Source organism: Giraffa tippelskirchi, chromosome 4 (genome assembly GCF_054371585.1).
Source record: "Giraffa tippelskirchi isolate mGirTip1 chromosome 4, T2T-mGirTip1v1.2.pri, whole genome shotgun sequence".
Classification (NCBI taxonomy): Eukaryota; Metazoa; Chordata; class Mammalia; order Artiodactyla; family Giraffidae; genus Giraffa; species Giraffa tippelskirchi.
In genome coordinates, this window is record NC_137278.1 from 163216 (window position 1) to 188914 (window position 25699).

Below are 25699 nucleotides of genomic sequence, written 5' to 3' on the forward strand. Positions count from 1 at the left end.
TAGGGTTTTGTTTTTGATTTTTTGCTAAGTTTTATTTTAATCCAAGGACTTTGCTTCATACAAAATGTCATTGTAGAAACAACAGCGGAATCCAAAGTTTGGCTGATAAATATTACTCAGGCAGCAAACTAGTCAATCACAGAATTTTTTTAAAAGTGAGTCCCAGTTGCGTTGCATGGTTGGGACTTCTCTTTTTTTTTTTTTTTTTTAACACTGTTCTTAAATATAAAGTTTTGCAACAAACCTTTGATTTATATCAAATATAATTAAAAATTAACAAATGAATACATTGTATCAAAAAGTACGAAGATATACATTTCATGCACATACTTGAATATATGTATATATGTATATATTTTACATGCACACATAACTTGTTCAAACTACAGCCACTGCTTGACTGGTTCCAGATGCAGACAACTGGTTGATGCATTTCAAATTTGGCAACTCACTATGAGATTTTGAGGGAAATATGATAGTTGAGAAGAGACAGCACAGAAACAAAACACAGAGTTGGGAAAACAAGACACAGTCTCTCCCTCACTCTCCGTAATTTTTCACCAATTCCAGTGTCTGGAAGGATCCAGACAAACTAGCAAGGCTGTGTGGGTCTAGCAAAGTGGCTTCTCTGCCCAATATGGTCTGGGGAAGCAGCTATGGTTCAGCACAGAATGAATACATTTAAAATAATATGGGCTGGGGGGACCAGAGACAAAACATCAGTACCAAGAAACACATCCTTCTGCTTTGCAACCGGAGCCAGTGGTCACATGCACAGTCGGCGATTCTCATTTTCGTTGTATCCTATTGGAGTAAAATACTCTGTTATCGGAAAGTTTCAGAGTGTTGTGCCTTCGAGTAAGGAAATTCTATAAAAAGGTTTGGTCACAATCATGCTGAAACCCTAGAACAGGTGGCGGTCTTGTGTGTTTTATTTCTGTTAAACGTGTGTCTTTTGTTGCATAGCCCTATGGGTTAACGGCATCCACTCACTGGGACACACAAGACACACACACACACATCACACACCAAGTTTCTTTAGGAGAATCATGGCGTAAAAGCCAATGGGCGCACTCAAATGATCCAGCAAAGAGATCATCTCACACTTCAAAATACGGAGCACACACCAGAACCGACTCATCTAGATGTTCCTGACGTTCACAGAACAAAGGGTCTCCCAGTGTTTTATGTGCCACACCCTAACTGCGGTCTCTCTGTTTTGAACATGGCCCTGAAGCTGGACTTCCCTTTGCTGCCTGCTTTCCCATGTCTTATGCCAGAGCCAGTGTGGGCTCAGACGCCCAGCACACGGCCACAGCCGAGCTGCTCCTGCATCCAATTTCTGGCCCCGGCTCAGTGTTTCCCAACTGCCCTCATCTGCTCAGACCTGGACACTTCTGTGCCCACCCCCCCCGTGCCATCTCCCCCTCTGCACCAGCCTCTCCCCGATGAGCCTTCTGTGGAAAGGGACTTGCACAACCACAGAGACCGCAGCCTCATCCCTGAGAATCGAGCGGAGAGCGGACTGACCGCCCCCACGGGCCGCTCTCCACACACCCTGCAGCCTCTCTGCTGGTCTGAGGAAAAGGGGCGACAGCCGCTTCCTCCCCGCTACGACCAATCCACTGGGTGTTTTCTGCACATTCTCCAGTACGTCCGCCTTCTACTCAGTTGCTGTTTGGAATAGTCTCCACAAAGCCCGCTTGCGGTGATGGGCCCCTGGGAGCCTGCGCGAGGGGCTCGGAGGTCAGGCACTTGGTCGAGAGCAGCAGGAGCTGGGTGGTCCTGTCGGCCGCTTGTACTGGACACAGAGCATCTCCTCGAGCAAGCCAGGAACACGCATCCTGAAAGGCTGAGATCCTCCTACAGGTTGGATGATTTACTGTTACGTCACTGTTCCCTTCCCCATTATTCTGGTTGTTTATTTTTTGATTGAGTACATAGAGTCGACAAAAGAGTGAAGGGTGTTGTGACTAAAAACCGAAACCAGCATCAAGTGTGCTGTGCAGGCTTGGTCCCTGTGAGGGCGGGCGTCTGGGAGGGGCCGTGTCTGCGTGTGTTTCTACCGCTCGTTTGCCGTTTCAGGCGTGACGGGCGCCCGGACTGTCGGGGTGAGGATGCTGACGAGACCTGCTCAGTTTACCACTGACTCTGTCCTGAGGTCTCACCTGCTCCTCTGTACCATACATTTGGATAAAAGATGATCCCTACAAGATTCAGACGTCCTACGGAACGTTCCCAGCACACACCCTGGATGCTGGGTTCTTCACCAGGTCCCCCTCAGCACACACTGCCGCCTCCTGTGTGCCGAGACTCAGGGAGGCAGCGTGGGAGGGGTGGAGAGGGAGCAACCTCCCTCCGCAAACTGCTCGTCCCGCTGGAGGAGGAGAGACGGGGCAGGCCCTCCTCCCAGGGCTGCTGCCCACCTCGGTGCCCCGAGCGCCCTCGGGGCCCAGCGTGGATGATAAAACTCATCACCTGGACGCGCCCGCCGGGCAGTGCGGCTAGCACCAGTGGTCTTGGTCAGGATGGTGGTAGCTGTGCCGTCCCCGGCCGCCCCCGCCCGAGCTGAGCCCCAGAGTGCAGTGGTAGCCGTTGGGCACCCGGCGGAGGGGGTGGGACTGGGAGGTCAGGGAGGACACGTAGGAAGTCCGGGAGGAGCGGCCCGAGTTGGTGGCCACAGCCTCCTCGAAGGTGAGCGTGTCCTCAGGCTGGGTGCGGGCCGCAGCCTCGCTGTCCAGACGCTGCCCCAGGTAAGGGTCGGAGCCAATCCGGGAGCTGGGGGCCAGGGGCTGGCTGAGGGGGTCTCTCTGGAGCAGGGCGTTGTGTTCTGAAAGGCCACGGCTAAGCCGGCCGGGGGAAAAGGCAGGGAGGCTGGTCTGAGCCCCGGCAAAGTGGACAGGCGAGGAGTTGGCCGTTTTATAGGTGATGCTGGGACGGGGGGTCAGTGGGGTCTGGGGGAGCTGCCTCCGCCCGCCGCGGCCAGGGGTGCTAGCACCAGATGTTGACAGCAGGGGGCTCCCGTTCACGGAGCCACTACCCTGCAAGAAAACGGAACAGAGCAAACCCAAATCAAAGGACGGGGTGCACAGAGGGAAGCCAGGGAGCGAAGGTAGGTGGGATGGATGCGGGCGGCCCCAGGAGGGTGGGAGGGCAGTGCCAGAAGGGGCTGGGCACAGGGCCAGGGAAGAGGGGAGCACCGCCCAGCCCATCTCAGGCGGGAAGGAGAGAAAGAAGGCTCTGGGGAGCAAGAGGGCCAAGGCCCCGCCAGGGAGGATGGACAGGCCAGGAAGCCAGGAGCGGGCTCTGGCCTGGGAACCAGGACAGGAGGAGGGCTCCCTCCCAGGGCCCGAGGGGGCGGGGGTGGGGGTGGGAGCACGGGGGGTTCCCGAGGCCCACGTACCTGTCTCGGGGGTCCTGGCTCCTGCCCAGCCGTAGGTGATGTGGGATGGCTGCTGAGAGAGGGCTTGGGCTGTGGGGGCTCACGGCCCCCAAAGCGGTCGCAGGAGTAGAAGCGCTGCTTCTCAGAGGAGGAGGAGGAGGGCTGCCTTCGCTCCTGGGACCGGCCCCGCTCCTGCCTGCGCTCCCGCCGGCAGCCTGCTGCCCCATCCCCTGGGGGTGGCGGGGGCCCCGGCCCCGCGGTGCTGTAGGGTGCTGGCCGGGGGAGAAGGGAAGGGAAGTCAGCCGAGTGGCTGGGGGTGGGGGTGGGGGGACACAGACCTCACCCAGGCATGGCTCCTCAGGGCCAGCAGGGATCCCAGGGAAGGGCTGGGAGGTGGTCCTGTCTCCACATTCAGGGTTGGCCGTGGGGTCATGAGTTACAGAAGGGAAGAAGGTCTCCCAGGGATTCTTGGACCCCAACTGGAGCCACCACCCCTCGAGAGCCCCCTCGCACGCACCGCCATCTGTGTCTGCAGACAGGCTGGGCCCCTTCTCCAGGGACTTCTGCTTCCGGTCCCTGCGGCGATGGCAGCGGTGGTGGTGGTGGGGGGCGGCCTGGCTGGCTGGAGCACGGTCCAGGGCCGCGTTGCAGAGATGAGCCACATGGGGCCTCTGGGGTGCCAGGGTGGAGATGGAGCGCTTCATGGGGCTGGCATCTGGGGGTGGCTGTGGGCGGGAACATGTGTGGGCTCACAGCCTGAGAGTGGGGTCCAGGGAGGCCCAGCAGCCATGCCGTGGGGACTGGCTGACCACAGGACACATCCCATCGGGAGGAATGGGCCTGGGGTTCCATTCCCAAAGCTGGTGTATCTCCCCAGACCGGGCAGGCTGAGTCCCCAGGAGGGTGGGGGCAAGGGGAAGGATGGTACCTAGGAGGGCCTTGCCTGGGGAGGACCACTGCGGGGCTGGGGTTCAGGGACCGCGAGGCCTTCTCTCTCCCTAGAATACTCTTCCCCACCTGAGATCCACCCTTTCTTCAAAAGCACCCTTTGCACAAGTTGCCATTTATGTGTCTGTCTCTCCCAGGCCAGGTGGAGCCCAGGTGGCCTCTGGGCCTCAAAGTCCTTACAGGACAGGGAAGGCGCTGGGAAGAGGGGCTGTAGGCCTGGCTGGAAGGGTCCCAAGTGGGTCCCAGAGCTGCCTTGGCAGCCGTGGTCGACCACTCTGCCAGGCCTCTGTCCATCCAGGACTGTGAAGCTGTTCCTCCAGGGCTGAAATCAAGACCCGTGGAAACGGGCTCACCTGTAGCCACCATCAAGGTCAAGCACCACGGAGGGAGAAGAGGTGCCAACATGGCACCAAGGGGAGGTGGCCGGGCCAGGAGGGCACTGAGCACAGTGGGCAGAGACGGGGCAGGGAGGGACTGGAAGAGGAGTGCTCTGCCTGGGGACTCAGCCCAGGAAACACACGTGCACAGCCCCAAACCAGGGGCTTCCTGCCAGGCTGTCAAGTGTCCCAGAGAAAGAACGGGGTCACCCCCTGGGCCTCTGAGAGGACACGAAAGGGGAAAGGGTGGCTGGAGGAGGCGTTGATTTCTCGGGGAGGGGCAGGGCTAGGGTGGGAGAGGTGTGTCCCAAAGAGAGGGAAAGGCTAGGTCGGGGACACGGGACCGCCTGTGGGCTGCAGGCCTTGGTGCCCAGACACGCGCTGAGCACAGTGGGCAGTGAAGACTCTAGATGGCCTGACAACACCTCCAGAGGGTTTCCAACAGGGCTGAAGGTGTCCTGGATACAGTGCATTTGGGAAGCTTCACCCCAGCAAAGCCCACCCGTGGGATACAAACTCCTCCTTGCCAGGTCTCCTCACCTCCAACCCCCTCCCACGACCCCAAGCCTCCCAGACCACCCACCTGAGTCTCTGCTGCCAGGCGGGGCATGGAGGCCGCTCGGCCCTGGCTCTCCAGCCCGGGTTGGGGCTCCCCGTCAGGGCCTCTCAGGGCCATGCTCTGCATCTGGACGTCCACAGCCTGGGGGCACAGCAGCCCCCCAGTCACACCCACCCCATCCCACTCTCACCCTCCCCCACATCCCAGCCTCATCCCCATGCTGCTCTCCGCCTCCCCCACCCACTCTCAGCCACCCCCACCTCGGCCCCCCAGCCCTGGGAGCCCTCACCGGTTTTCCTGTCTGCACCACTGGGATCTCTGTGGAATGGCCACGCTCCAGGGGTGTCCTCACCTCACAGGGTACCTCCTGGGTCCTCTGAGTGCCCCAGGAGACAGACTCCTTGATGCCGCCCTCCTGGGTTTGTCTATGGAGGACAGAGGATCATCCTGTTGGCCTGGAGGCCCATGGGACATAGAACCTGGCTCCCACCCAGAACCAGGCTCCACCTTGCCAGGAACCTCCACCTTGACCCTCTTCTAGGCTAGAAGGAGCCCAGAGGGATGAGACCCCTTGAGTGTGGCCACTCCCAAGCGGAGGTACAGCAATAGCCTCACCAGGAGGTACAGGTACAGTGGACCCCCTGCCATGGCCCAGAGTGGATAGGCAGAGAGGAGACCCTAATCCGGGGGCAGCTGGCCTACACAGGGGCTCACGTGTGTAGTGGAAGCAGAGATTGTCCACGACAAGGCCAGGGCCACACGTGCACATGCAGAGGCATCCAGCCTGTGCTGCAGCTCATCAGCCCTGACAACCAGAGCTCCTCCCTACTCCCCTGACCTGAGCCTTTCTGCCCTGAGGTCACCTTTGGAGAGACCACTTTTGGAGGCCCTCCCAGCACACGCAACCCACCCTCACCCTGTCAGTGTATTTTATTACGTCTCCCATATGGCCCAGCATTTGCCTGGGTTTCTGCTTGCTCTAGCGTCAATGAAGCATCACATACATTCTCCGACATCCAGACTGAGTGGTAACAATCACACTCTGAGCTTGGAGGTGAAGCCTGATGACCTCAGCTGGCCACACGAGTGACCTGACCCACCATCGCCGGGGTTTCTGAGAACACCCTCATCTTCCCAGGTTGCAAGCACCTCCCCTGTACTGTGCTGTCTGGAACTCCTGCAGCCTCGGGAAAGGCTGACCCTGAGGGGAGGCACAGCCAGGAGGACAGACACTGGCCCCAAGGCCTGGTCACCCCTGAGGTCACACCATGCTGAGGCCAGGCAGGCACTGATACCACCCGTCAGAGGGCTCAATAAACACCCCCACTGCCTGGTCCCAGTAGACTGGGCCCTCTCTCACATGCAACAAACAGTGGTGGTAACTGATTTGTGCAGACATATAACCACGAGAAAAAGTGATACTCATTCTCCTGAACTGAAAGCTCAGCTCAGATCAATCCACAAAGACACTTCCCTACCCCATCCCCTCCGACACACACAAGTACACTCAGAATCCACTGTTTAAGTGCACAAACAGGATCTTAACCAATATGGAGAAAGGCCAGTGTCCCTGGGGCCCACACTCTTCAGGAGCGTGGTTTTCCTGCAGGAGCATTCCCACTTGCGCTCAAGTTCTCCCAGTGCCCTATGGCATCTCTACCTCCGGACTTGGGCCTTGCAGTGCCACCGCCCACTCCCCATCACACCAGCTTGGGCCTGGGAAATGACTTGCTTTGGCCAATAGGGCACAGGGAGAGGCCTGAATGCCTGCACCCTGGACTTCCCCTCAGTTTGCTCTCTGGCCTCACAACACAGATGCACCCAGGACCCAAGCCGTCCTGACCCAGGACCAGGTCTGGAGCACTGCCAGGCGGGCTCCCTAAATACGGCAGTGTGTTACTCAGCAAAAGCTACTTGGCTAGCAGCCCATGAACCCAAACTCGGCTTCAAAACAAGTGTCTAAAACATACACAGGAGAGGAAGGAACCAGGAGCCCTAGCCATGCTTGCTGCCGACCTTGTTGCTCTCCAGGACAGCAGGTGGGTGCGAGGCCCATCCTCAGCCCCTGCCAGCGAGGCAGAGTGCATGTTGTTTGGGCTCAACAAATGAGTTGCTTTGGCCAACGGGATATTAGCAGATGTAGGACCCCTGGCCTGGAGGGTGTCTGAGAGAGTCCTGCCGTCTAGTGCAGTTCAACCTGGTACCACCTTCTGCCCCTCTGCCAGAGTCCCATGGTGATTGCTATTTTACATCACTTGGTTTTGGGGTCATTATCAAGAATTACCGAGGGTCAGTACCAAGAGTTACATGATATGGAAGGATCTTACCAATTTGGCTACAAAATGCAGATGTCAAATGGAGGGACTCCCCTGGTGGTCCAGTGGCTAAGACTCCGGGCTCCCAATGCAGAGGGCCCAAGTTCAATCCCTGGTGAGGGAGCTAGATCCCACAGGACACAACTAAAAGTTTGTTTGCTGCAGCTAAGACCCAGCGTGACTGTGTGCTCGGCTGCTCAGCTGTGTTTGACTCTTTGCCACCCTATGGACTTGGGGATCTTCCCGACCCAGGGATGGAACCCATGTCTCGTGCATTGGCAGGAGTCTTCACCACTACTCCACATGGGACACCGAAGACCTCGCACAGCCAAATATAACCAAAATGGAGATCTGAGGGGAAAAGTCTCATAAAGGAAGATAAAAACACTAAATGGCCATTACTAAAAAGCGGTGAGAAGCTGAGGTGGAAACAAAAGCTTCTTAATGGTCTGCAGGCAACAAAGGCCAATGAGAAAGCAGAGGGGAGGCTTCACCTGACAGAGAACAGGAGCACACAGCGGGGGCACAGGCCGGAGTAACAGCTGTCTAACTCAGGTGCCCCCATGCTATAAGGGCACCGTCTACGGATACAGGAGTGAGATTCAGATCAACCACAGAACCAGCTCTGGTGGCCGCCGGACCAGCTGGACCCACAGTAAAGCGACATGATGGCAGTGGGTGCAGGTGGGTGGCGATACGACCTGAGGGCTCCCCGTCCTGGAGCGCTGCCGGAAGGAGCCCCGGGTGCCCCCGGGTGGGCACCGGTGCGGCAGGGGTGAGAGCGGGTGGAGGCTTGGGAGCCCTGCCCTCCTCCCATCGCTGCCCCGCGCCCGCCAGCGGCACTCACACTGCCCCACCGTTGCTGAGGGAGGCCGAGCTCTTCTGCCGAAGGAAAACGCGGGCTCCTCGGAGCACAGCCGGCTGAGTCTGCTCCAGCGTGGCCTTCAGGGGGTGGAACAGGGACACGGGGCCCATCTGCAGAAGGGCACAGGGAGGGGTCTCTGAGGCCTGGGACGCACCGTGGACAAGGGCGCCGCCGTGTTCAGCCACCCGCCCAGACCCCCCAGCGTGGGATGGGGATCCCTGGGGCTGCCCTGTGCCCATCAGGAGCCCCTTCCCAACTGGGCCTGTAAGTGACTTCAGGAGAGTCCTTTCATTCCTTGGAACCTCAGATTCCTTCCTACACAATTTGGGGACTGGACCTCATCATCAACTTGGACTGCCTGGCCGAGACCACTAGAGTTGAAGGTTGAGAAGAATTTGGAGATTTCAGGGCTGGGGTGTGGGCGCCAGACACTTCACAAGCCAGGGGTGAATGTCCTGTAAGCTCTGGACACCAGACAACTTTAGAGATGAGGGTCTACACACGCTCATTCAAGGTCAGGGCTGTGATGAAGTCATCATCTTTGGAGGATGACCTCTGGAAGACAGGCCCCAACTCCCCCCACTCGGAGGCGTGAGTGGGACCCTCATGACACTGGGCTGTCGGGGGCCCTGCCTGTGTACCCCTCCCAGACGACCTCAAGTACTCTTCAAAGAAACAGCACTGCCTGCGGCCTCTGTTCTCAGCCCACATCTCTGCGCTGGACACGACTAGCTCTCCACACAAGGGGCTCCCTAACAGCAACAGGCAACCAGTCAACGGGAGCAAAGGCGGTGCGGGGTTTCCGACTTTGGGGCTGGGGAGGCAGCCACAGGAACCTCCCATCTTCCTCTTCCCAGTGCACTTTCTCCGAGAAGGGGCTGGGTCCCCTCTGCTGCCAAACAACAGAAGGCGCCAGAGTCTCAGGGTTACTGGTACCTGGGCCAGGCCTCCAGGAGCTTGGTGAATCTGGTCTCTGGTGGTTTTGTTCTGTTTGTAGAAGTCGAATATCATCAGAGCTGCGTACACCTTCCCCACCGTCATCTCGTCGGCTGGAGAGCACGACAGGCAAGGGAGGGAATACAGAGAAAGGGGACACGCGGTGGGGGGGGGGCTGGGTGAAGACTCCTGGGCTCAGGACAGGCGCTACACTGGCCCTTCCCCAGGCCCCGCCAGGCTCCACCCACCAACGTGCAGCTCAGTTTAACCCCAGACGTCACCCTGGCTGCTCCAGCTGTAGGAGTCTCCCTGCCATTTCCCTGGATTTTCTGCAGGGAAGTCCCCACACGAACAGTGTGGGTGACTCCGCTCGAGGGAATACGGCCTCGGTATCTCCTCCCACAGCCCCTGTGCACCCACTGTGGAGACCAGAGTTTTGGGCTATCAAGGAGGTGAGCCCTCCTCTCCAAGGTGACTCAACAGTCGCCCTCACCTAGGACTCTCGGCTCTGCCTCTGAGTGGGACATGAGAGGGGGCGGGCAGGGTGGGTTTCTCACCCTACTTACGTTTATGGGGTGGCACCAGTAAGTCCAGGGTCTTCTGGGGCAGATTGGCCCACACGGAGGAAATCTCCTTCCTCAGCTCTGCATCGCACTGATGCTGCTTCGTGCCAGCTGGGGCAGGACAGGGTGGGGAGGGGGGAAGGCCGTCAGGAGCCATCCCTTAGCCCACAGGGGAAAAGGCAGAGCTGGGTGGGGAGAGACCCGATCCTGGGGGCAAGCTGCTGGGTAAGAAACACTGCCGTGAGGGCTGGTCAGAGAGCTCCCAGTCAAAATGTGTCTCAAGAGGTGTAGTGCTGAGCGAGGGTGCGTGGGCAAGCAGGAGTGATGGGCAGGAGCGGGGAGGGGAAGGCCCGCCTCAGTGTTCCAGGCATTCATTCGTCATTCCATTAAGTGTACTGAGCACCTACCGCATGACAGGTGCTGTTCTAGGTGACAGAACAAAATCAAAAGAAATTGCCCTGAGCAATCACATGATTTTAATCTACAATACAGTAGCAGTAAGTTAAAAATCCAGTAAGTTGGATACAGGAAACACCAGGAGGGAGGGATGGGAACTCTCAGGAGGGGAACTCTCTGCCGTGTGGACAGAGTCAGGAAGGTGTTCACAGGACCCTGGAGACAGAGGAGGCCAGGGAGCCAGTAGGGCAAGGCCACGGCAGCAGGAGCAGAAGTGCAGGTGGGGGCCGCTGAGAGAGGGAGCCGCAGAAGGACCGAGCAGAGGGGTGATGTGCTCTGATGTAACTTTCTTCAAGCATCGTGGTGATGAAGATATGATTGTCTATAAGGACATTCTCCTTGTTAGTTCCTCCACTCTGTGAAGTGCATGCAGCTGTGGATTCACCACAGTTCAGGCAGGAGCACAGCACCCCTGCCTAACTCCCTCTGCACCCTTTGTGTTCCACCCTTCCAACCCCTTCCAGGGCCCTGGCATGACCAGTGTGTTTTCTGTCTCTACTATTTCAACTTCTCAGAACGTCACACAGATGGCATCACATAATATGCTGGCTGTCGAGTCTGACTTGCCACCCAGCACGCTGTGTCTGAGACCCACCCATGCCAACACATCAGCGACCTCTTTTTCAGTTGCTGAGTGAGAACTGTCTCATCACGAAGACACACCAATTTGCTTATCTGTCACCGCTTAGTTGACACCAGAGTTGTTTCCAGTTTGGGTTGATTATGAATAAAGCTGCAAACATCAGCGTAGAAGTTTGTATGTGTGTCTTTTCATGTCGTCACCCTTAGGCGCGGGGTGGCTGGGCCCCGTGATAAAGAACCACCAAACTTTTCATGTCGTCACCCTTAGGCGCGGGGTGGCTGGGCCCCGTGATAAAGAACCACCAAACTTTTCATGTCGTCACCCTTAGGCGCGGGGTGGCTGGGCCCCGTGATAAAGAACCACCAAACTTTTCCAAAGCAGCTGCACCGCTGTGTCCACACTAGGAACACAAGAAGATGAGTTTTCTGCATTTTCCTCAGTACTTAATATTGCCATTTTTTTTCTTGTTTCTCAAAATTGTTTTTGTCATTCAAGTTTGTTTGCTTTCTACATATATTTTAGGGTCAGTTTATAAATTTCATCTCAAAAAGCCTGCTAGGATTTTGATTGGGATGACATTGACTCTACTGATCAATAGGAGAAGAACTGACAATACTGAGTCTGCCAAGGCATGAAAATGGCTTATTTATTAAAGAAGATTCTTTTGGTCAATATTCTGAAATGTGCAGCATACATGCTAGCGTATATATTTTTAGAGTTAGCCAGCAATATAGAAATATTCGATGATTTTGGTGGAACATTTTTCAGTTTCAATAGCTAATCTATAGAAACATACTTGTTTTTTATATATTGACCTTGCTATACTCATGTTTCAGTTTTAGTCATTTCTTTTTACAGCTTTAAACAACAGAAATATACCATCTCAGTTCTGGAGGCCAGAGAATCAAGGTGTTAGCGAGGCTGTGATCACTCTGAAGGCTCCAATGAAGTGCCTTCTTGTCTCTTTCTAGGATTCGGTGGTTCCAGCAATGCTTCACGTTCCTAGGCATGTAGATGCTTCAGTTTTGTTAACTTTTTATTCTATTCTCTGAGATTTTCTACATAGATGATCAGGCAATTTTCTTTCGTCCTTTCCAACTGGTACACCTCTTGTCTCTTTTTCTTGACTTGTCACAATGGCTAGAACTTCAAGTACGATATTTCACAAAAATGGTGACAGCAGACATCCTTGCCTTGTTACTCATCTTAGGGGGAAAGGAGCCAGGCTTCTTTGTTAAGCATGTCATTAGCTGTAGGTTTGTCATAGATAACCTTGATCAGACTGTAGAAGTTTGCTTTAATTTCTAGTTTACAATAGAATTTGTGTATCATAAGCAGATGCTGAATTTTGTCAAAGCTTTTTCTGCATCTATTGAGATAATCATATAGTTTTTCTTCTTTGATATATTAAGTTGTATTGATTGAGCTCAAATTTGCATTTTTCATTCCTGGGATAAATCCTACTTTAGTCATCATATTCAGTTTGCAAACACTCACTGAAAATTTTATTGTCTTCATGAGGAATGTTGGTCTATCATTTTTGCTTGTAATGTCTTTGTCCAGTTTTGGTATCAGAGTAATGCTGGCCTCATAAAATAAATTGGGAACTATCTTCTCTTTTTCTATTGTCTAGAGGACTTTGTATACAATTATTTCCTCCTTACATGCTTGGTTGACTTCATCAATGGAGCCAACTGGACCCATGATTTTCTTTCTTAGAAGATTTTTAACTATGAATTTAACTCATTTAATACATACAGTATTACTCAGCTTATCTATTTCCTTTTTTCAGGTTATCTATTTTTGAAAGAGCCTCATAGTTTGTGTCAAGGCATTTTTCCATTTCATGTAAGTTACTGAAGTTACCCACATAGGGTTGTTCATAAAATTTCCTTGTTATCCATTTAATGTTAGCAGGATATATAGCGATACTCCCTCTTTCGTTCCTTATATTGATTACTTTTATCTTCTATTTTTTGTGATCAGGCTAGCTAGAGGTTTGTTAATGTTACTGGTTTGATTTTTAGCATGACCATTCTGGCTGCTGTGTTGAAGGGAGACTGAAAGAGGCAAGGGCAGAAGCAGACTAGTGAGAAGGCTACTGCAACAATCCAGTCAGGACCTGACAGAGAGTGACGTAGACCAAGAGGTGGCAGGAAGAGAGAGTAGACATTGATCATATTCTGGGTGTATTTTGAAGGTGGAGTCAGAAGATGTTGCAAGGGTTCAGAAATATGGATCAGAAATAGGATAAGAAAAAAGTAGGAGATTAAAATGATGCCCAAAATGTTGGCCTGAGTAACTCTAAGAGTGTTTCCACTGATGGAGACAGGGAGGAATCTGGGGAGTATCTGGAGCTCAAGGGTCAGCACGTGGATTCTAGATGCTTATTGGGCCTCCAAGCAGAGTTGGCAAATGATGTGTGCTATATCTATACATATATATATATATATATAGGCCTGGGGTTTCGGAGCAGGCCTGGACTAGAAATACAGAACTGGAATTCACACCATGTAAAGCCATGGGAAAAGGTGAGAATGTGTGTCTGAAGCACACAAGGACCTTCAGAGGCTGGGGAAAAAAAACAGATAAAAAAGGCACAAGGGGTTTTACACCAAAGGGAGGGACAACTACGGACAGGCTGTGGACAGGCCCACAGGGCAAGGGGAGGTCCCTGCAGAACTTGACAAGAGCGGTGCCAGCAAAGCTTTGTGTTGTGAGAGCTGGACTGCAGACTAGGAAAGGAGAAATCAGGGACAATGCAGACCCATTTCTCCTGTTGCTAGGAAGGAAAGAAGAAAAACAGAGAAGTTGATGGGGGGTGGGGAAAGAGAAGAACTTTGAAAAAATAGGAAAAATAACAGCACATTTACACATTGATAGAAATAACCCAGAAGAGAAAGTTGATAGGGCAAGAAATAGAAGATAGAATTTGGGGCATGACATCCTAGGGTAGATGATGAAAGTAGTACAGAATGTGCAAAGAGGGGAGACTGGCCTCAGCTCATCTGTTTACACAAGAGAGGGCCAAGCTCAAGGGCATGGATGCAGGGAGAAAGCGACATAGGGAGAGGGCCCTTCATTTTCTCTGCAAAGGGGAAGCAGTCACCACATGAGGCGGGCAGGAGAGGAGGACAAGCGGGAGGTCCATCTCCTCCCTGATCCGGTGGGGGCTTCGCGGTCCTGTCGGGAACCCAGGAGAGGTCCTGAGGTGGGGACTAGGCTCATGATGGGGAACGGGCACTCTTCACCTTGTAGGGGGCACTGGCTCATGTGATGCAGGCTCCAGCACTGCACGACTAGGGGTAATCTGGGGTCATTCAATTTCACTCCACCTCAGCTTCCTTACGTGAAATGGAGTCACTGCTGCGCTAACGTGCAGGATGGTTTCAGGAGACGAGGTCAGCGTGTGACAAGGAGCTGTCCAGACAGGCCCCTGTCCCGGCCCCGCAGAGCTGCCTGGGGTGGCTCCCGGGGGTGGGGGGGCGCGGTCACATGGCCCCGCTTTGTGCTCTCCCCTCCAGGCTGCCTGTCTCACCTGGAGCCAGCTTGATCTCCAGTGCAGTCCGGATGAGGGCCATCAGCGTGGATGTGAAGTGGACGGTCATGTCGTCATTGGAGATGGGCATGTTCATTCGAACCAGGCGCTGGGGATAAGGGGGCAAATCAGGCCAGGCTTCCCAGGGTTCCCAGGACCAGGAGACGTTGGGTGGATGGGAGTTTTGCCAGCATTCACACTATCCCTGGACCCCTACCCTCATCTGAGCTGAGGATTCCCTTGGCTACAGCAAGACAGCAGTCCAGGTAAATACTGTCCAATGGGGCCAGGCCAGAAGCCTGGATTCCTCTGAAAGAACAGGCTTGTCTCAGCCAGAGGGACCCCAGCCCACTGCCCGTGAGAGAACAAGGGTGTGGCCTAGGCGAAGAGGGGCCTGGGCTGCAGGACCCCTGGGACAGCCCACAGACAGGAGCATCAGGCGAGCGGTGGGGCAGCCAGAACTGCAAGCTCGGAGGTCAGTTCCCAGTGAGGAGACACAAGCCCCGGGACGGCCTCTGTGTCTCACCACCTAGCTAGGGGCTAGGGAAGGATGCTCAATGGCACCAGCCCAAGGCAACAAGGAAAGTCTTAGAGACCAGCTCCTTACAGGGGAAGGACCCAACAGATGTGACTGCAAGGGCCTCGGGCTCAGCCAGCTGCACAGGGGCCCAGAGTCATCCCACAAGGACACAAGCGCTCCACCAGACTGGGGGCCGTGCAAGCTTTTTCCCTGTTTCACCATTAGGTGAACAGCCCCCTTCCCTCACTTCCATTTTCTAGGACAGAACAGCTGGAAATAGGAGTGTGTCTGTACCAAAATCCCCTGGTAACAACCAGCAGCTGCCCAGAGCCTGAGGCTTTAAGAACTTAGGTGATCTCCAGAAGGAAAATGGTCTCAGATGTGTCTGGAATGTCCTGATCATGGGGTGGCCACCTTGCTGGCCAAGTGGAGCCCTTGGGGGCACTGTGACCCCCTGTCCTCTCCCAGCAGCCTCTTTATTCCTTATCAGGATGCGAGCTAGAGGTAGGGGTACAGGGCCCCTCCCTGGGGTATGCTGTCCTCTGCCAAGCCTGAACCCTGTGACAAGGCAGCCTCTCTGTCCCTTCTCTGGGTAGAGCCACTCTACTCCCAGCATTCTGGAACCAAATCCCAGTCTTCAGCCTGATGGAGGGCAGGTGGCTGGAGACAATACCCACACTCTGTCCCCTAATGCTGGCAAAGCCCCACTTGGCACCTCCAATCATGGTCCTAGGACCTCACTCATCACCTGTGTGACACACACACGGCTCCCAGAGCACAGTGTTCCTGCAGACCAGCACCAACAGCAGTGGGAGAGGCAGAGGGATTCCTCTCGAGGGGAGCCAGGGAGGCAGGGCCAGCATGAAGGAGGAACAAGCAGGTGTTTTCCCAGAGAGGAGAGCTCCGTCCAGGGCACCTTTACCAGAGCCCCCCATCTGCCTGCCCAGGCCCCAAAGGGCCAGGAGTCTGGGAGCAGAAGAGGGGCAAGACCAGGGTAGACAGACAGGCATCTCTGCCTGGGCCTAGACCCTCTGGCCTTGGCACTCTGTGCATCTCCTGGGCCCTCCCTAACTCACCAAGACCATCTACTCTCACTAAACTCAAGGCCTCCCCTGGTCTCTTCACACCCAGAACCTTGGAGTTGGCCAGAGCACCTAGGAAGGGACTCCAAAGGCTATCCCATCACGGCCTTCCCTGGCTACCCTGGTCCCGGGTGTCAGTGTGGACAGAGCTCTCCTTCTTGAGGACAGTGTTACAGCCTTGCATGCAGGGCCTCAAGGCAAGCTCGACATGCGTGCCGGGCAGGGGAGGACCAAGGAGTACACCAGAGGCATCACGTATGGCCCAAAGGAGCCGCTTAGCTCCCAGAGGCTGTGCTGAGCCAGGGGACAGATGCAAGCCCGAAATCAGAGCACAGAAACAGACAATGTGGACAGAACCAGAGAGATGAAAGCTCTGTGGGAAGCCTGCTCAGAAACAAGGAGATGGCAGCTAGGCTCCAGATTCACGCTGGCTGAGTCATGTGACCACCGGGGCTGCTGGAGGGTTCTCGGGCTGGGAGTGCTAGAGGGATGGAAAGCGCTTACTCACCAAGCGGCGTGACTGGGGATGCAGGGGCAGTTAGGAGCAGGCTTGGGAATGGGGCCATGTGGCCTGCTCAGTACCCGGGAAGAGGCCTGGTAGTGTCCTCAGTTTACCCCCTCTTTGCAGCTCAGCCCACTGGGCCCTCGGCAACAGAGGGGGAGGGACATGGGACCACTCAGGCCCCAGAGGTTGTTCTCACCCCACAGGACCCTCTGGAGGCCCAGGAATGAGGGCAGGATGCCTCTCTCCAGCACCCTTCCTTCTTGAGGCTCCATGGACTCATGAAGCTCTAGATAATACTCCCGCCCCAGCCCGGGAAGTTCAGCGCATGCAGAGATGGGTGTGGGTTCCACAGATGCACCCTGCAGAGGCCTTGCAGGGCTGGATAACTCTGCCCGCATCAGAGGCTTGGGGGACCGAGGAGCCGAATGTGGTCCTGAGCTCAGAACAAAAACAGTCTCTGTCAAAAAAGCTAGTTTGTCCCCTCCTTTCTGGGGAAGAGAAGGGAAGGAGAAAAGGCAGATGTTGGGCTCTGGCTCCATCTTCCGGAGTCTCTTGGGGGGCTCTCAGAGGGGGCAGCCCTATGGGACAAGGGGCCAGTGTAGAGACACTTCACAGTGTCTGTTTCCGTCTGTTTGGGAAGGAAGCAGAGAAGGTTGGGACAGAGAAAAGAAAGAAATAGAGGGACGGTAGAGCAGCAGACAGACAGACAGATAAGCCCCGGAAGAGATGGGAGCCCAGCACAGACAGCCTGTGGGGTGCAGGGGTGGGGTCTACCTTGTACGCAACGCGAGCAGGGCATTTCTTCCCCAGCCCCAGGGGCGGGGACATGTGTTTCAGCATCTCAAACATGTCATTGTAACTGATGCGCCCACTGGAGACCCGGCCCATAGGACAGAGGCAGAGTGGGGTCCACAGGAGGGGTACAGCAGGAGGGTGGGGGAGGAAGCAGACAAGAAAACAGAGCCAGTTAACCAGCGTCGGATTAAATGCCAGAAGTCAAAACAAGCAAAATGAGGGCTTTCTGTCGGGGGCTCAGTCCCCTCCTAGCCCCCCAGCCTCACCTCCACACTCTGGCCCCACGCAGGGAGTGAGCAGGGTACATCTGAGCTAATGAACATGGAGAGATGACAGAGGCTGCATCAGGGTGGCTTTGGGTTGTCAACTCTGATTTTATACTTTCAGAAGCCATGGATAATGCCAAATTGGAAAAGAGCTGTTTCACCATGCCAGCTGGGAGACAGCTGTCCAATGACCAAAGAAGCTGGCTGGAGAACCACGGCAGAAACATCAGCTTTCCTTCATGCCTAATTTGCTTCCAAGTGAGCCAAGAGGCTTAAAAATTGGAGAAAAGCCTAAAGCAGGCCAGAAAACTAGTGTGGGAGCCACACTGTTCTGCAGGGGGCCCTGAGGCTCTAGAGACAAAGTCTGTGGGGGCAAGCCCTGCTACAAGCCCAGAGACACCCAAGGCCTGCCCAGAGGAGGGTTGCTGCTGGGTCAGGGCTGGGCAGGAAACTGTGGTGTTGGGGTCGCTGCGGTGGGATGTGGCTTGGTGCCACTCTTGCAGCCTCCTGACAGCACACCAGAAGGGCTGGGACCAACGTAAGGGATAAGGCTCCAGATTCAGGTAGGTGTTTAGGGTTGATGGCTGTGACCTCCTTAGGCAGACTGGCCACCTCCACCCCTGGAGCAGCTGCTTGTGGGACCTGCTTGGGTTCCCAGAGATATGGTCAGGTTCACACCGCCCTAGAGAGAAGAGTGACAGCCTTCTCCAGGCAGGTGGATCCACCCCAGATGGTCCTGGGTCTGGTCCTCCTCCCAAGACTCCTGGGCTCAGCTGAGCGGATCAGTCCAGAGGTGAAGCAGGAGGACCTGTCTTTGGGTTCCCAGTGCATCTCCCCTCTCCTCTGCAGGAATCTGAAACCCTGGGTTGTTGGGGCCACTGCTCCTGGTCTACTTGTGCCCATACCCCCTCCTCTGGGGCCCCTGGCCTCTGGCCTGTGGGACCATCGGTCTGCCCTCAAGAGTCCAGAGGCAAATCTGGGTGAGACGGCTGCTTCCCTGGCATGGGGGGGACCTGGCCTCCGACTCCCACCAGCAGCTGGTCCTCATCCTCATGGCCCAGCAGAAAGCCCTGTGTGCACCGTTTCACAGGGCTGCCACCCCCAGCCAGCTGGAGGGCTCAGGAGTTAGATGAGAAACCAAAGTGTCCAGAGGCTTGGGGTGCGGGCAGGACAGGGCAGGAGGAGCAAGAGGGGTCGTCACTCCCACACTAGGCAGGGAGTGTGTGCTGTGTTTGTGTTTCGGGCGGGGAAGAGTGTGTCGGATGGAGGCTCTGAAATAGCAAACCTTGCAGATTAACCTAAGAGGGCAGTTCTTCCCTAAGCCAACGGCTGGCGCAATACAATGCAACCAACTGTGCATATCCTTATAACGAATCCGGCAACTGGAAAGGAAATGGCACAGGTTATGGCAACGGAGGCATGAGGAGCCCATCCCACCCACCCAGCCTTGCGCTGCCTGGAGGTGGATCCAGGGGAGGCTGGACAGGCAGTGCCCAGCTGGGGGCCCAGGGGTGGACAGATGGAGTACCCAGGAGACATGGCACCCCAACAGTTTCCAGAGCCCCCAGCAGGCAGGAGACACTCCGTGCAGACAGTGTCGGGCCAGAGTGTCCACTTCACACACAGCAGGGCCACTGGTCCGTCTACACTTGGGTCTCCTTCATCGGCTCTCTGACATCCCCTTCCCTTACTCCTTCGGTGCCTGAGGTCTCAGGGCCTCCTTGGTCCAGCTAAGGACCCCCTTGTCCCAGGGTGGGCACCCCAGCCAATGCCGTTGCTTCCCTTTCCTGCACCATGGCCCCCTCAGTCCAACTAGCTCCAAACTGTGTTGCATTTACTTCTGGAAAAGAGGAAATAAAGGGGAAGCCCCACTCTGGCCTCACCCAAGTGCTTGCTAACCTCATGGACCCAAAGGATGCCCACAAAGAGGCTGGAAGCCTGGCAAAGCCCTAGTCCCTCCAATGACCCCATTCCTCTCCTCTCTTCTGCTGTCAAGACCCTCAGATGCCACCAGAGGAAAAGTGCAGGCCTGATACTGTCACTCTGATTCAAAACTGTTCCTGCTGTCCATGAAACAAAGCCAAAGGCAAGTGTTTGACCCCAACGTCAAGGCCTTTCTCAGCCCATCACAGCCATCCCCCCAGCACCTGTACGGTGCGTCCTCCCCTCCAGACAGGCAGTCAGCTCCCCCTTCCCTCTGCCCCTGCCCTCCCCCGCAGCTCCACCCATCCCACCCCCTTAGTTCAGCTCAGCTGCCACCTCCTCTGACTCACCAGCCTCTCCCCGCTCAGACAGGCCCTGGCCTCACACTGCAGCTCCTCTGCCCACGGCCGGCTGGGCGGAGCAGAGCTGAGGGTGCAGGCCCCAGCGCACGGCCCAGGCTCAGGATGCTTACTGGACAGATGGACGAGTGTGAGGATGAGCAGACTCATCACTCAGGGGCTGGTCCTGACTCTCCATCAGAGTCTCTGCACTTCACCACGAAGTGTGGAGGCAGCAACACAAGGCAGGGTGGGGGAGGCGGCACCAGAAGGCAACAACTCCATGCTCCCTTCACCTTCCCACAGCGTGCGTGTGCACACACGCACACAACTACATGCCCATGCACACCTGCATTCACACACACATGCACACACACACACACACGCAAAGATGTGCTGCACTCCCATGCACGCAAAAGCACATACACACACACGTATGTGCCTGCCTGCACATAAACACACACACACTGGTGTACACAGATCTGTGCACAGAGAACACACATGCACACTCTTGTGCACACACACATAGTATACACACATACACACAAAAGCTTGAGAAATTTTCACAAAGCTCGTTTTTGTTTCAGGCTCCCCAAGAATAAGGAGACGGTAGATGGTCCCTGGGAAAAAAAGATGGTTGGGGCCCTGCATCGGTCACAGAGGCTAACGGAAGGCTCAAAGCATTCCCCGGCCTGCCCAGATGAGGGCTCCAAGCCTGGTCTGCTCAGCCATCTCCACCCACCGGAGCAGCAGGTCTGAGTGTCACCTGCAGGTCACGTCTGTGCTTCTTCCGGACCGCAGATCGTGTGTTACCTTGCATGGTGTTGTGCTCTGTGGTGAGGCTCACGTGTTGCTCCCTACTCTTCCATAAGCTCTTCACCATATTCCTGAATGCCCATGTCTTCCCGAGGCCCCAGGTCTAGAACTCTGGGCTTGGGAAACAGTCAGCACCTCTGTGCACAATCACAAAGCTGCAGCCTGGCCCAGGGCCTCTTCTTGCACGTCCTGAATCAGTTTTGGGCTGTTGGGGGAGGTGCTGGGTCTACAGTCTACAAAGATCTGACGGATGTCACTTCCCTCTGGCAGACCTGCACTGACCTTCCTTTGCCTGTTAGTCCAAGTCACATTCTACACAATCTCTCTGCTTTCTACAATACAAATCTCCTCTAGGAAAAAATATGCCCAGAAACAGCAGCATCTCTTTAGACCACAGTCAGGAGGATCCTCCTGGAATGAGCCTCAGTCCTGCCTCGACTGGACTCTCTCCTGCCCTTGGCTTGACGAGGACCAGGTCTCAGGTGCGATCAGTCTCTCATTCACTCTGACTGGGCCTTCCTGACCGGACAGTCCAGGAGCGCGTTTAAGCCTGTGAACTCCGGCACGTGCTATGGGCAAATGTGCCAAAAACGACAGGACTCTCTAAGACCATGAAAAGTCACATACAACATGAAACATAAACAACAGGCAGGCGTGTTCTGCACTGTGTGAAAACTGTAAATTCTTCATTGCAGTGAAAAACACTCAGAGATGCTCTAGGCCTAGAAGAGCCCCAGGGCCCTGGTGCTGCCCAGGCTGGAAAGGGCCTCACACAGCACCTTCTGTATCCTCACTGTGACGGGGTGGGAAATCGAAGAAGACTGGCTCAGAAGCAGCTACAGAAGCCCAGCCAAGCTCCCAGCCCTTTGGGGGTCTGGGGGATCAGAAAGCTCCTCAGTGCTCCCCTTGTTGAGCTTGGATTCATAGTCCCAGGGTCCTCCCACGAGGACACTGACCACCTCCTCCAGGCCTCTACCACACAAGGGGTGACCGAACGCAGAGTCATGAAACAGGGACGCAGGCAGGCTGGGGCGCCTGCGAGAAAGAAGGGGGAAGCACCCCAGTTCCACGCTCTTCTTGTCTCCCTGGAGCCCCCCTCCCCGGTACATATTCAATCCTGGGCTCACTGTGAGCAAGGCACTGAGCAGGCCTGGGTCTCACCCAGCAGCCGTGTCTCTCGGGCCTCCCTCCACATCCCGTGTTTTGCTGTAGAGGGCACGTCCTCAGTGACTCCTCAAGTCACAGCTCTGGAGGGTGCCTGAATGAATGGGCAAGGGAACGAGTACGTGACAAAGGACAGACAAACGGGCAAGGGACTGAACTCAACAAACGGACAGACAAATGGGCAGATGGCGGACCCAAACTGCTGTGCTGGGCCCAAGGACAAAATGTCACAGGTGTGCAGGACTCCCCCAAGAAACACACAGTCTTCACTGTCTTCTGACCCAGCCACACTCTTCAGGAGACCCTTGCTTTGTCTGGAAGCATTTGGCCCTCACTTATGAAACAGCAACGCATTAACAGTTTTGCACCGTGACCAAAGGGCCTCAAACACACTAGACCTTTTCTGGCAGTTCATCTGATTTCAATAAAAGTTTACTGAAAACCCTCTAGTCACAGCCTGGGCTGGTGACACAGAGGGGCACTGGCTCTTGTCCTCCAGGAGGTAGCAGGCAGACGGGCCCTGAGCCCATGGAGGAAAAGAACTAAGGCCTCACGTTGTTTCTGGCCACAGAGGCCTCAGAGCCTGATGAGAGAATGACGCCCTGTGACCTCTCACAACCCAGATGTGACATGCCTTGTGAGAAGACAGTGAGCTCCTGCCCAATAGGAACCTGAATGTCACAACCCCCTGAAGATCTTCCATGACCCCCAGGCAACTTCCTAAGGGCTGGACTGCAGGCCTGAGAAGAGGGTTTCTCAGCCCAGGGAGCTGTACACAGGGGCTTCATGAGTGTACCTCCCAGGAGGAAGCTCAGCAGCACCCCACGTGGATAGGGATGGAACCCCGACCCCCAACCAAAACCCAAAGAGGGTCGCTCACTCAAAACATGCCTGTAGCCACTCGGCCCTGTGCTGAGACCCGCGGGTGGTGTGTACCAACCCTGAGGACCACGCAGTACAGGGGCTTACTCACCACGCAGCTGGGTCGTACTCAGCCCAGACCCGGATGAATTCGTCCAGGTGGTGAGGCCCTAGGATGGAAGAGTCCCGCGTAAGGTACTCAAAATTGTCCATGATCACAGCCACAAAGAGGTTCAACATCTGCAGAACAGGAAGGAAAAGAGGTGAGGTCCAGAAACCTCAGCCTGCCCACTCCCCTCCCCCTTCCCTGCAGCAGAAGTCCCTGTGTGAAGCAGTTAGGGCAGCAGAGGTCACTGACTCAGGCAGAGCCTGCCCCAGCTGCCCCCCAACCATGACCTCTCAGAGGGCTTCCCAGGCCCCCTGCACATTGCCACCACCAACAGCAGCATCCTTCCCTGGTTCCAGGTCCCACAGGCCAACCTGAGCCCAGGACCTGGTCCTCTGAAGGCTTCAGTCTCTACGTCTCCTGCGCCATCCTCACTCAAGCCCGTCAACTTCTGCCCACCGTTTGTCCCGCCATCTGGGTTAATCTTCCCCATTGTGAGGTCCCCAGCTTTCCCTTTCTCACCTAAGCCTTCAAGAAAAGTGGAGACTTTGGACTTAATTACTTGATCTCTAGAGACCTAAAACTCAGGCATTTTGTTTTGTTTTTTTAAACTGAGTTGAAACGCACTTAAGATACAAGTCAGTCTACAGTTCCGCGGCATCCAGTGCATGCGCAATACTGTGAACCACCACTTCCCTAGTTTCACATTTTTTTCATACTCCTGAAGAATACATGGTACTAAGTAATCATTCCTTACACCTCTGTCCTCCCATTCCCTGGAAACCACCACTTTCCTTTCTGTATCTAGAAAGTTATCTGTTTTGGGTATTTCAAACAAAAGGATCCATACAACATATGACCTTTGTGTCAGGGTTCTTTCACTTAGTGTGATGTTTTTGAAGTTCATCCATACTGCAGCATTTTTCAGAACTTCATTCTTGTTTATGGCTTAATAATATTCCTTTGTAGGTCTGTACCACAACTTGTTTATGACATATGTGGTAGATGACACCACCCACCACCCTTATGGCATAAAGTGAAGAAGAACTAAAGAGCCTCTTGATGAAAGTGAAAGAGGAGACTGAAAAAGCTGGCTTAAAACTCAGCATTCAAAAACTGAAGATCATGGCATCTGGTCCCATCACTTCATGGCAAATAGATGGGGAAACAATGGAAACAGTGACAGACTTTATTTGGGGGGGGCTCCAAAATCACTGCAGATGGTGACTTCAGCCATGAAACTAAAAGACACTTGTTCCTTAGAAAAAAAGCTATGACCAGCCTAGACAGCATATTAAAAAAGCAGAGACATTACTTTGCCAACAAAGGTCCATCTAGTCAAAGCTACGGTTTTTCTAGTAGTCATGCCTAGATGTGAGAGTTGGACCATAAAGAAAGCTGAGCGCTGAAGAATCGATGCTTTTGAACTGTGGTGTTGGAGAAGACTCTTGAGAGTCCTTTGGACTACAAGGAGATCAAACCAGTCAATCGTAAAGGAGATCAACCCTGAATATTCATTAGAAGGACTGATGCTGAAGCTGAAACTCCAATACTTTGGCCATCTGATGTGAAGAACTGACTCACTGGAAAAGTCCCCAATGCTGGGAAAGATTGAGGGGAGGAGGAGAAGGGGATGACAGAGGATGAGATGGTTGGATGGTATCACCAACTCGATGGACATGAGTTTGAGCAAGCTCTGGGAGTTGGTGATGGACAGGCAACCCTGGCATGCTGCAGTCCATGGGGTCACAAAGAGTTGGACGTGACTGAGCGACTGAACTGAACCACAATTTGTTTATCCATTCATCTACTGATGGACATTTGGGCAGTGCCCAGAAGTAGAATTGTTGAGTCATACTATAATTCTACATTTAATATTTTAAGGAATCACCATACTGTTTTCCATGGTGGCTATACCATTTTACATTTCTATGTGCAGTACACAAGGGTGTCAATTTCTCCATATCCTCACAAAACTTGTTATTTTGTCTTGTTTTTTCAAATAGCAATACTAATAGGTATGAAGTGGTATCTCGTGGGTTTTGATTTGCTTTTCCCTAATGATTACTGATGTTGAGAGTATTTCTATGTACTTGTTGGCCATTTGTATAGTTTTGTTTTTTTTTTTTAGAGAAATGTCTCTTTAAGTACTTTGTCCATTTTTATATGGTTCTCTTTGTTGTTGAGATGCAGGAACTCTTTATATATTTTGGATATTAACCCCTTATCATATATATGATTTGCAAAACTTTTCTCCCATTCCTTGGGTTGCCTTTTCACTTTGTATAATAGTGTCCTCTGATGCACAAAAGTTTCAAATTTTCAATAGTCCATTTTTTCCTTTTGTTACTCAGGATTATGATGTCAAATCTAAGAATCCTTTGCCAAATCTGAGGTTATGAATCTGAGACTACAATGTTTTCTTCTAAGAGTTTTATAGTTTAACCTCTTGTATTTAGGTCTTTATCAATTTTGAGGTAATTTCTTTTCTTTTCTTTTTTCTCTTTTTCGGCCATGCCCCATAGCATATGGATCTTATTGCCCCAACTGTGCCTGCTACAGTGCAACTGTGGGGTCTTAAACACTGGACCACCAGGGAAGTCCCAAGCTAATGTTTACACATGGTGTAAAGTCAACTTCACTTTTCTTTGCATGTGGATATCCAGCATCATTTGTTGAAAAGTTTATCTGTCCTAACTAAGTGGTTTCAGCAGCAACGTGTGAGAAATCTTTTGACCATGCATGTGAGGATTTATTTCTAGTCTCAACTCTATTCCTTCAGTTTATATGTTTGGATTTAT

At 54.0% G+C, this 25699-nt stretch overlaps 1 protein-coding gene across 3 annotated transcripts in view; it reads right to left on the reverse strand.

The window, feature by feature from the left end:
* Nucleotides 1-245: 245 nt before the first annotated feature.
* Nucleotides 246-25699, reverse strand: part of CACNA1B (calcium voltage-gated channel subunit alpha1 B) — a 216255-nt gene continuing 190801 nt past the window's right edge. For 2 of the 3 annotated variants that reach the window (XM_081593188.1, XM_081593189.1), the window contains 11 exons: nt 22905-23032; nt 17404-17500; nt 14523-14631; nt 9949-10056; nt 9383-9495; nt 8429-8556; nt 5556-5691; nt 5291-5407; nt 3900-4107; nt 3404-3654; nt 246-3041 (listed from right to left, as the gene is read on the reverse strand). In XM_081593188.1, the coding sequence (XP_081449314.1) occupies nt 2505-3041; nt 3404-3654; nt 3900-4107; nt 5291-5407; nt 5556-5691; nt 8429-8556; nt 9383-9495; nt 9949-10056; nt 14523-14631; nt 17404-17500; nt 22905-23032 (1932 nt within the window). In that variant the 3' untranslated portion in view covers nt 246-2504. Of the gene's footprint in view, nt 3042-3399; nt 3655-3899; nt 4108-5290; nt 5408-5555; nt 5692-8428; nt 8557-9382; nt 9496-9948; nt 10057-14522; nt 14632-17403; nt 17501-22904; nt 23033-25699 lie in introns of all 3 variants that reach the window. The other variant, XM_081593190.1, reaches the window with a different exon arrangement.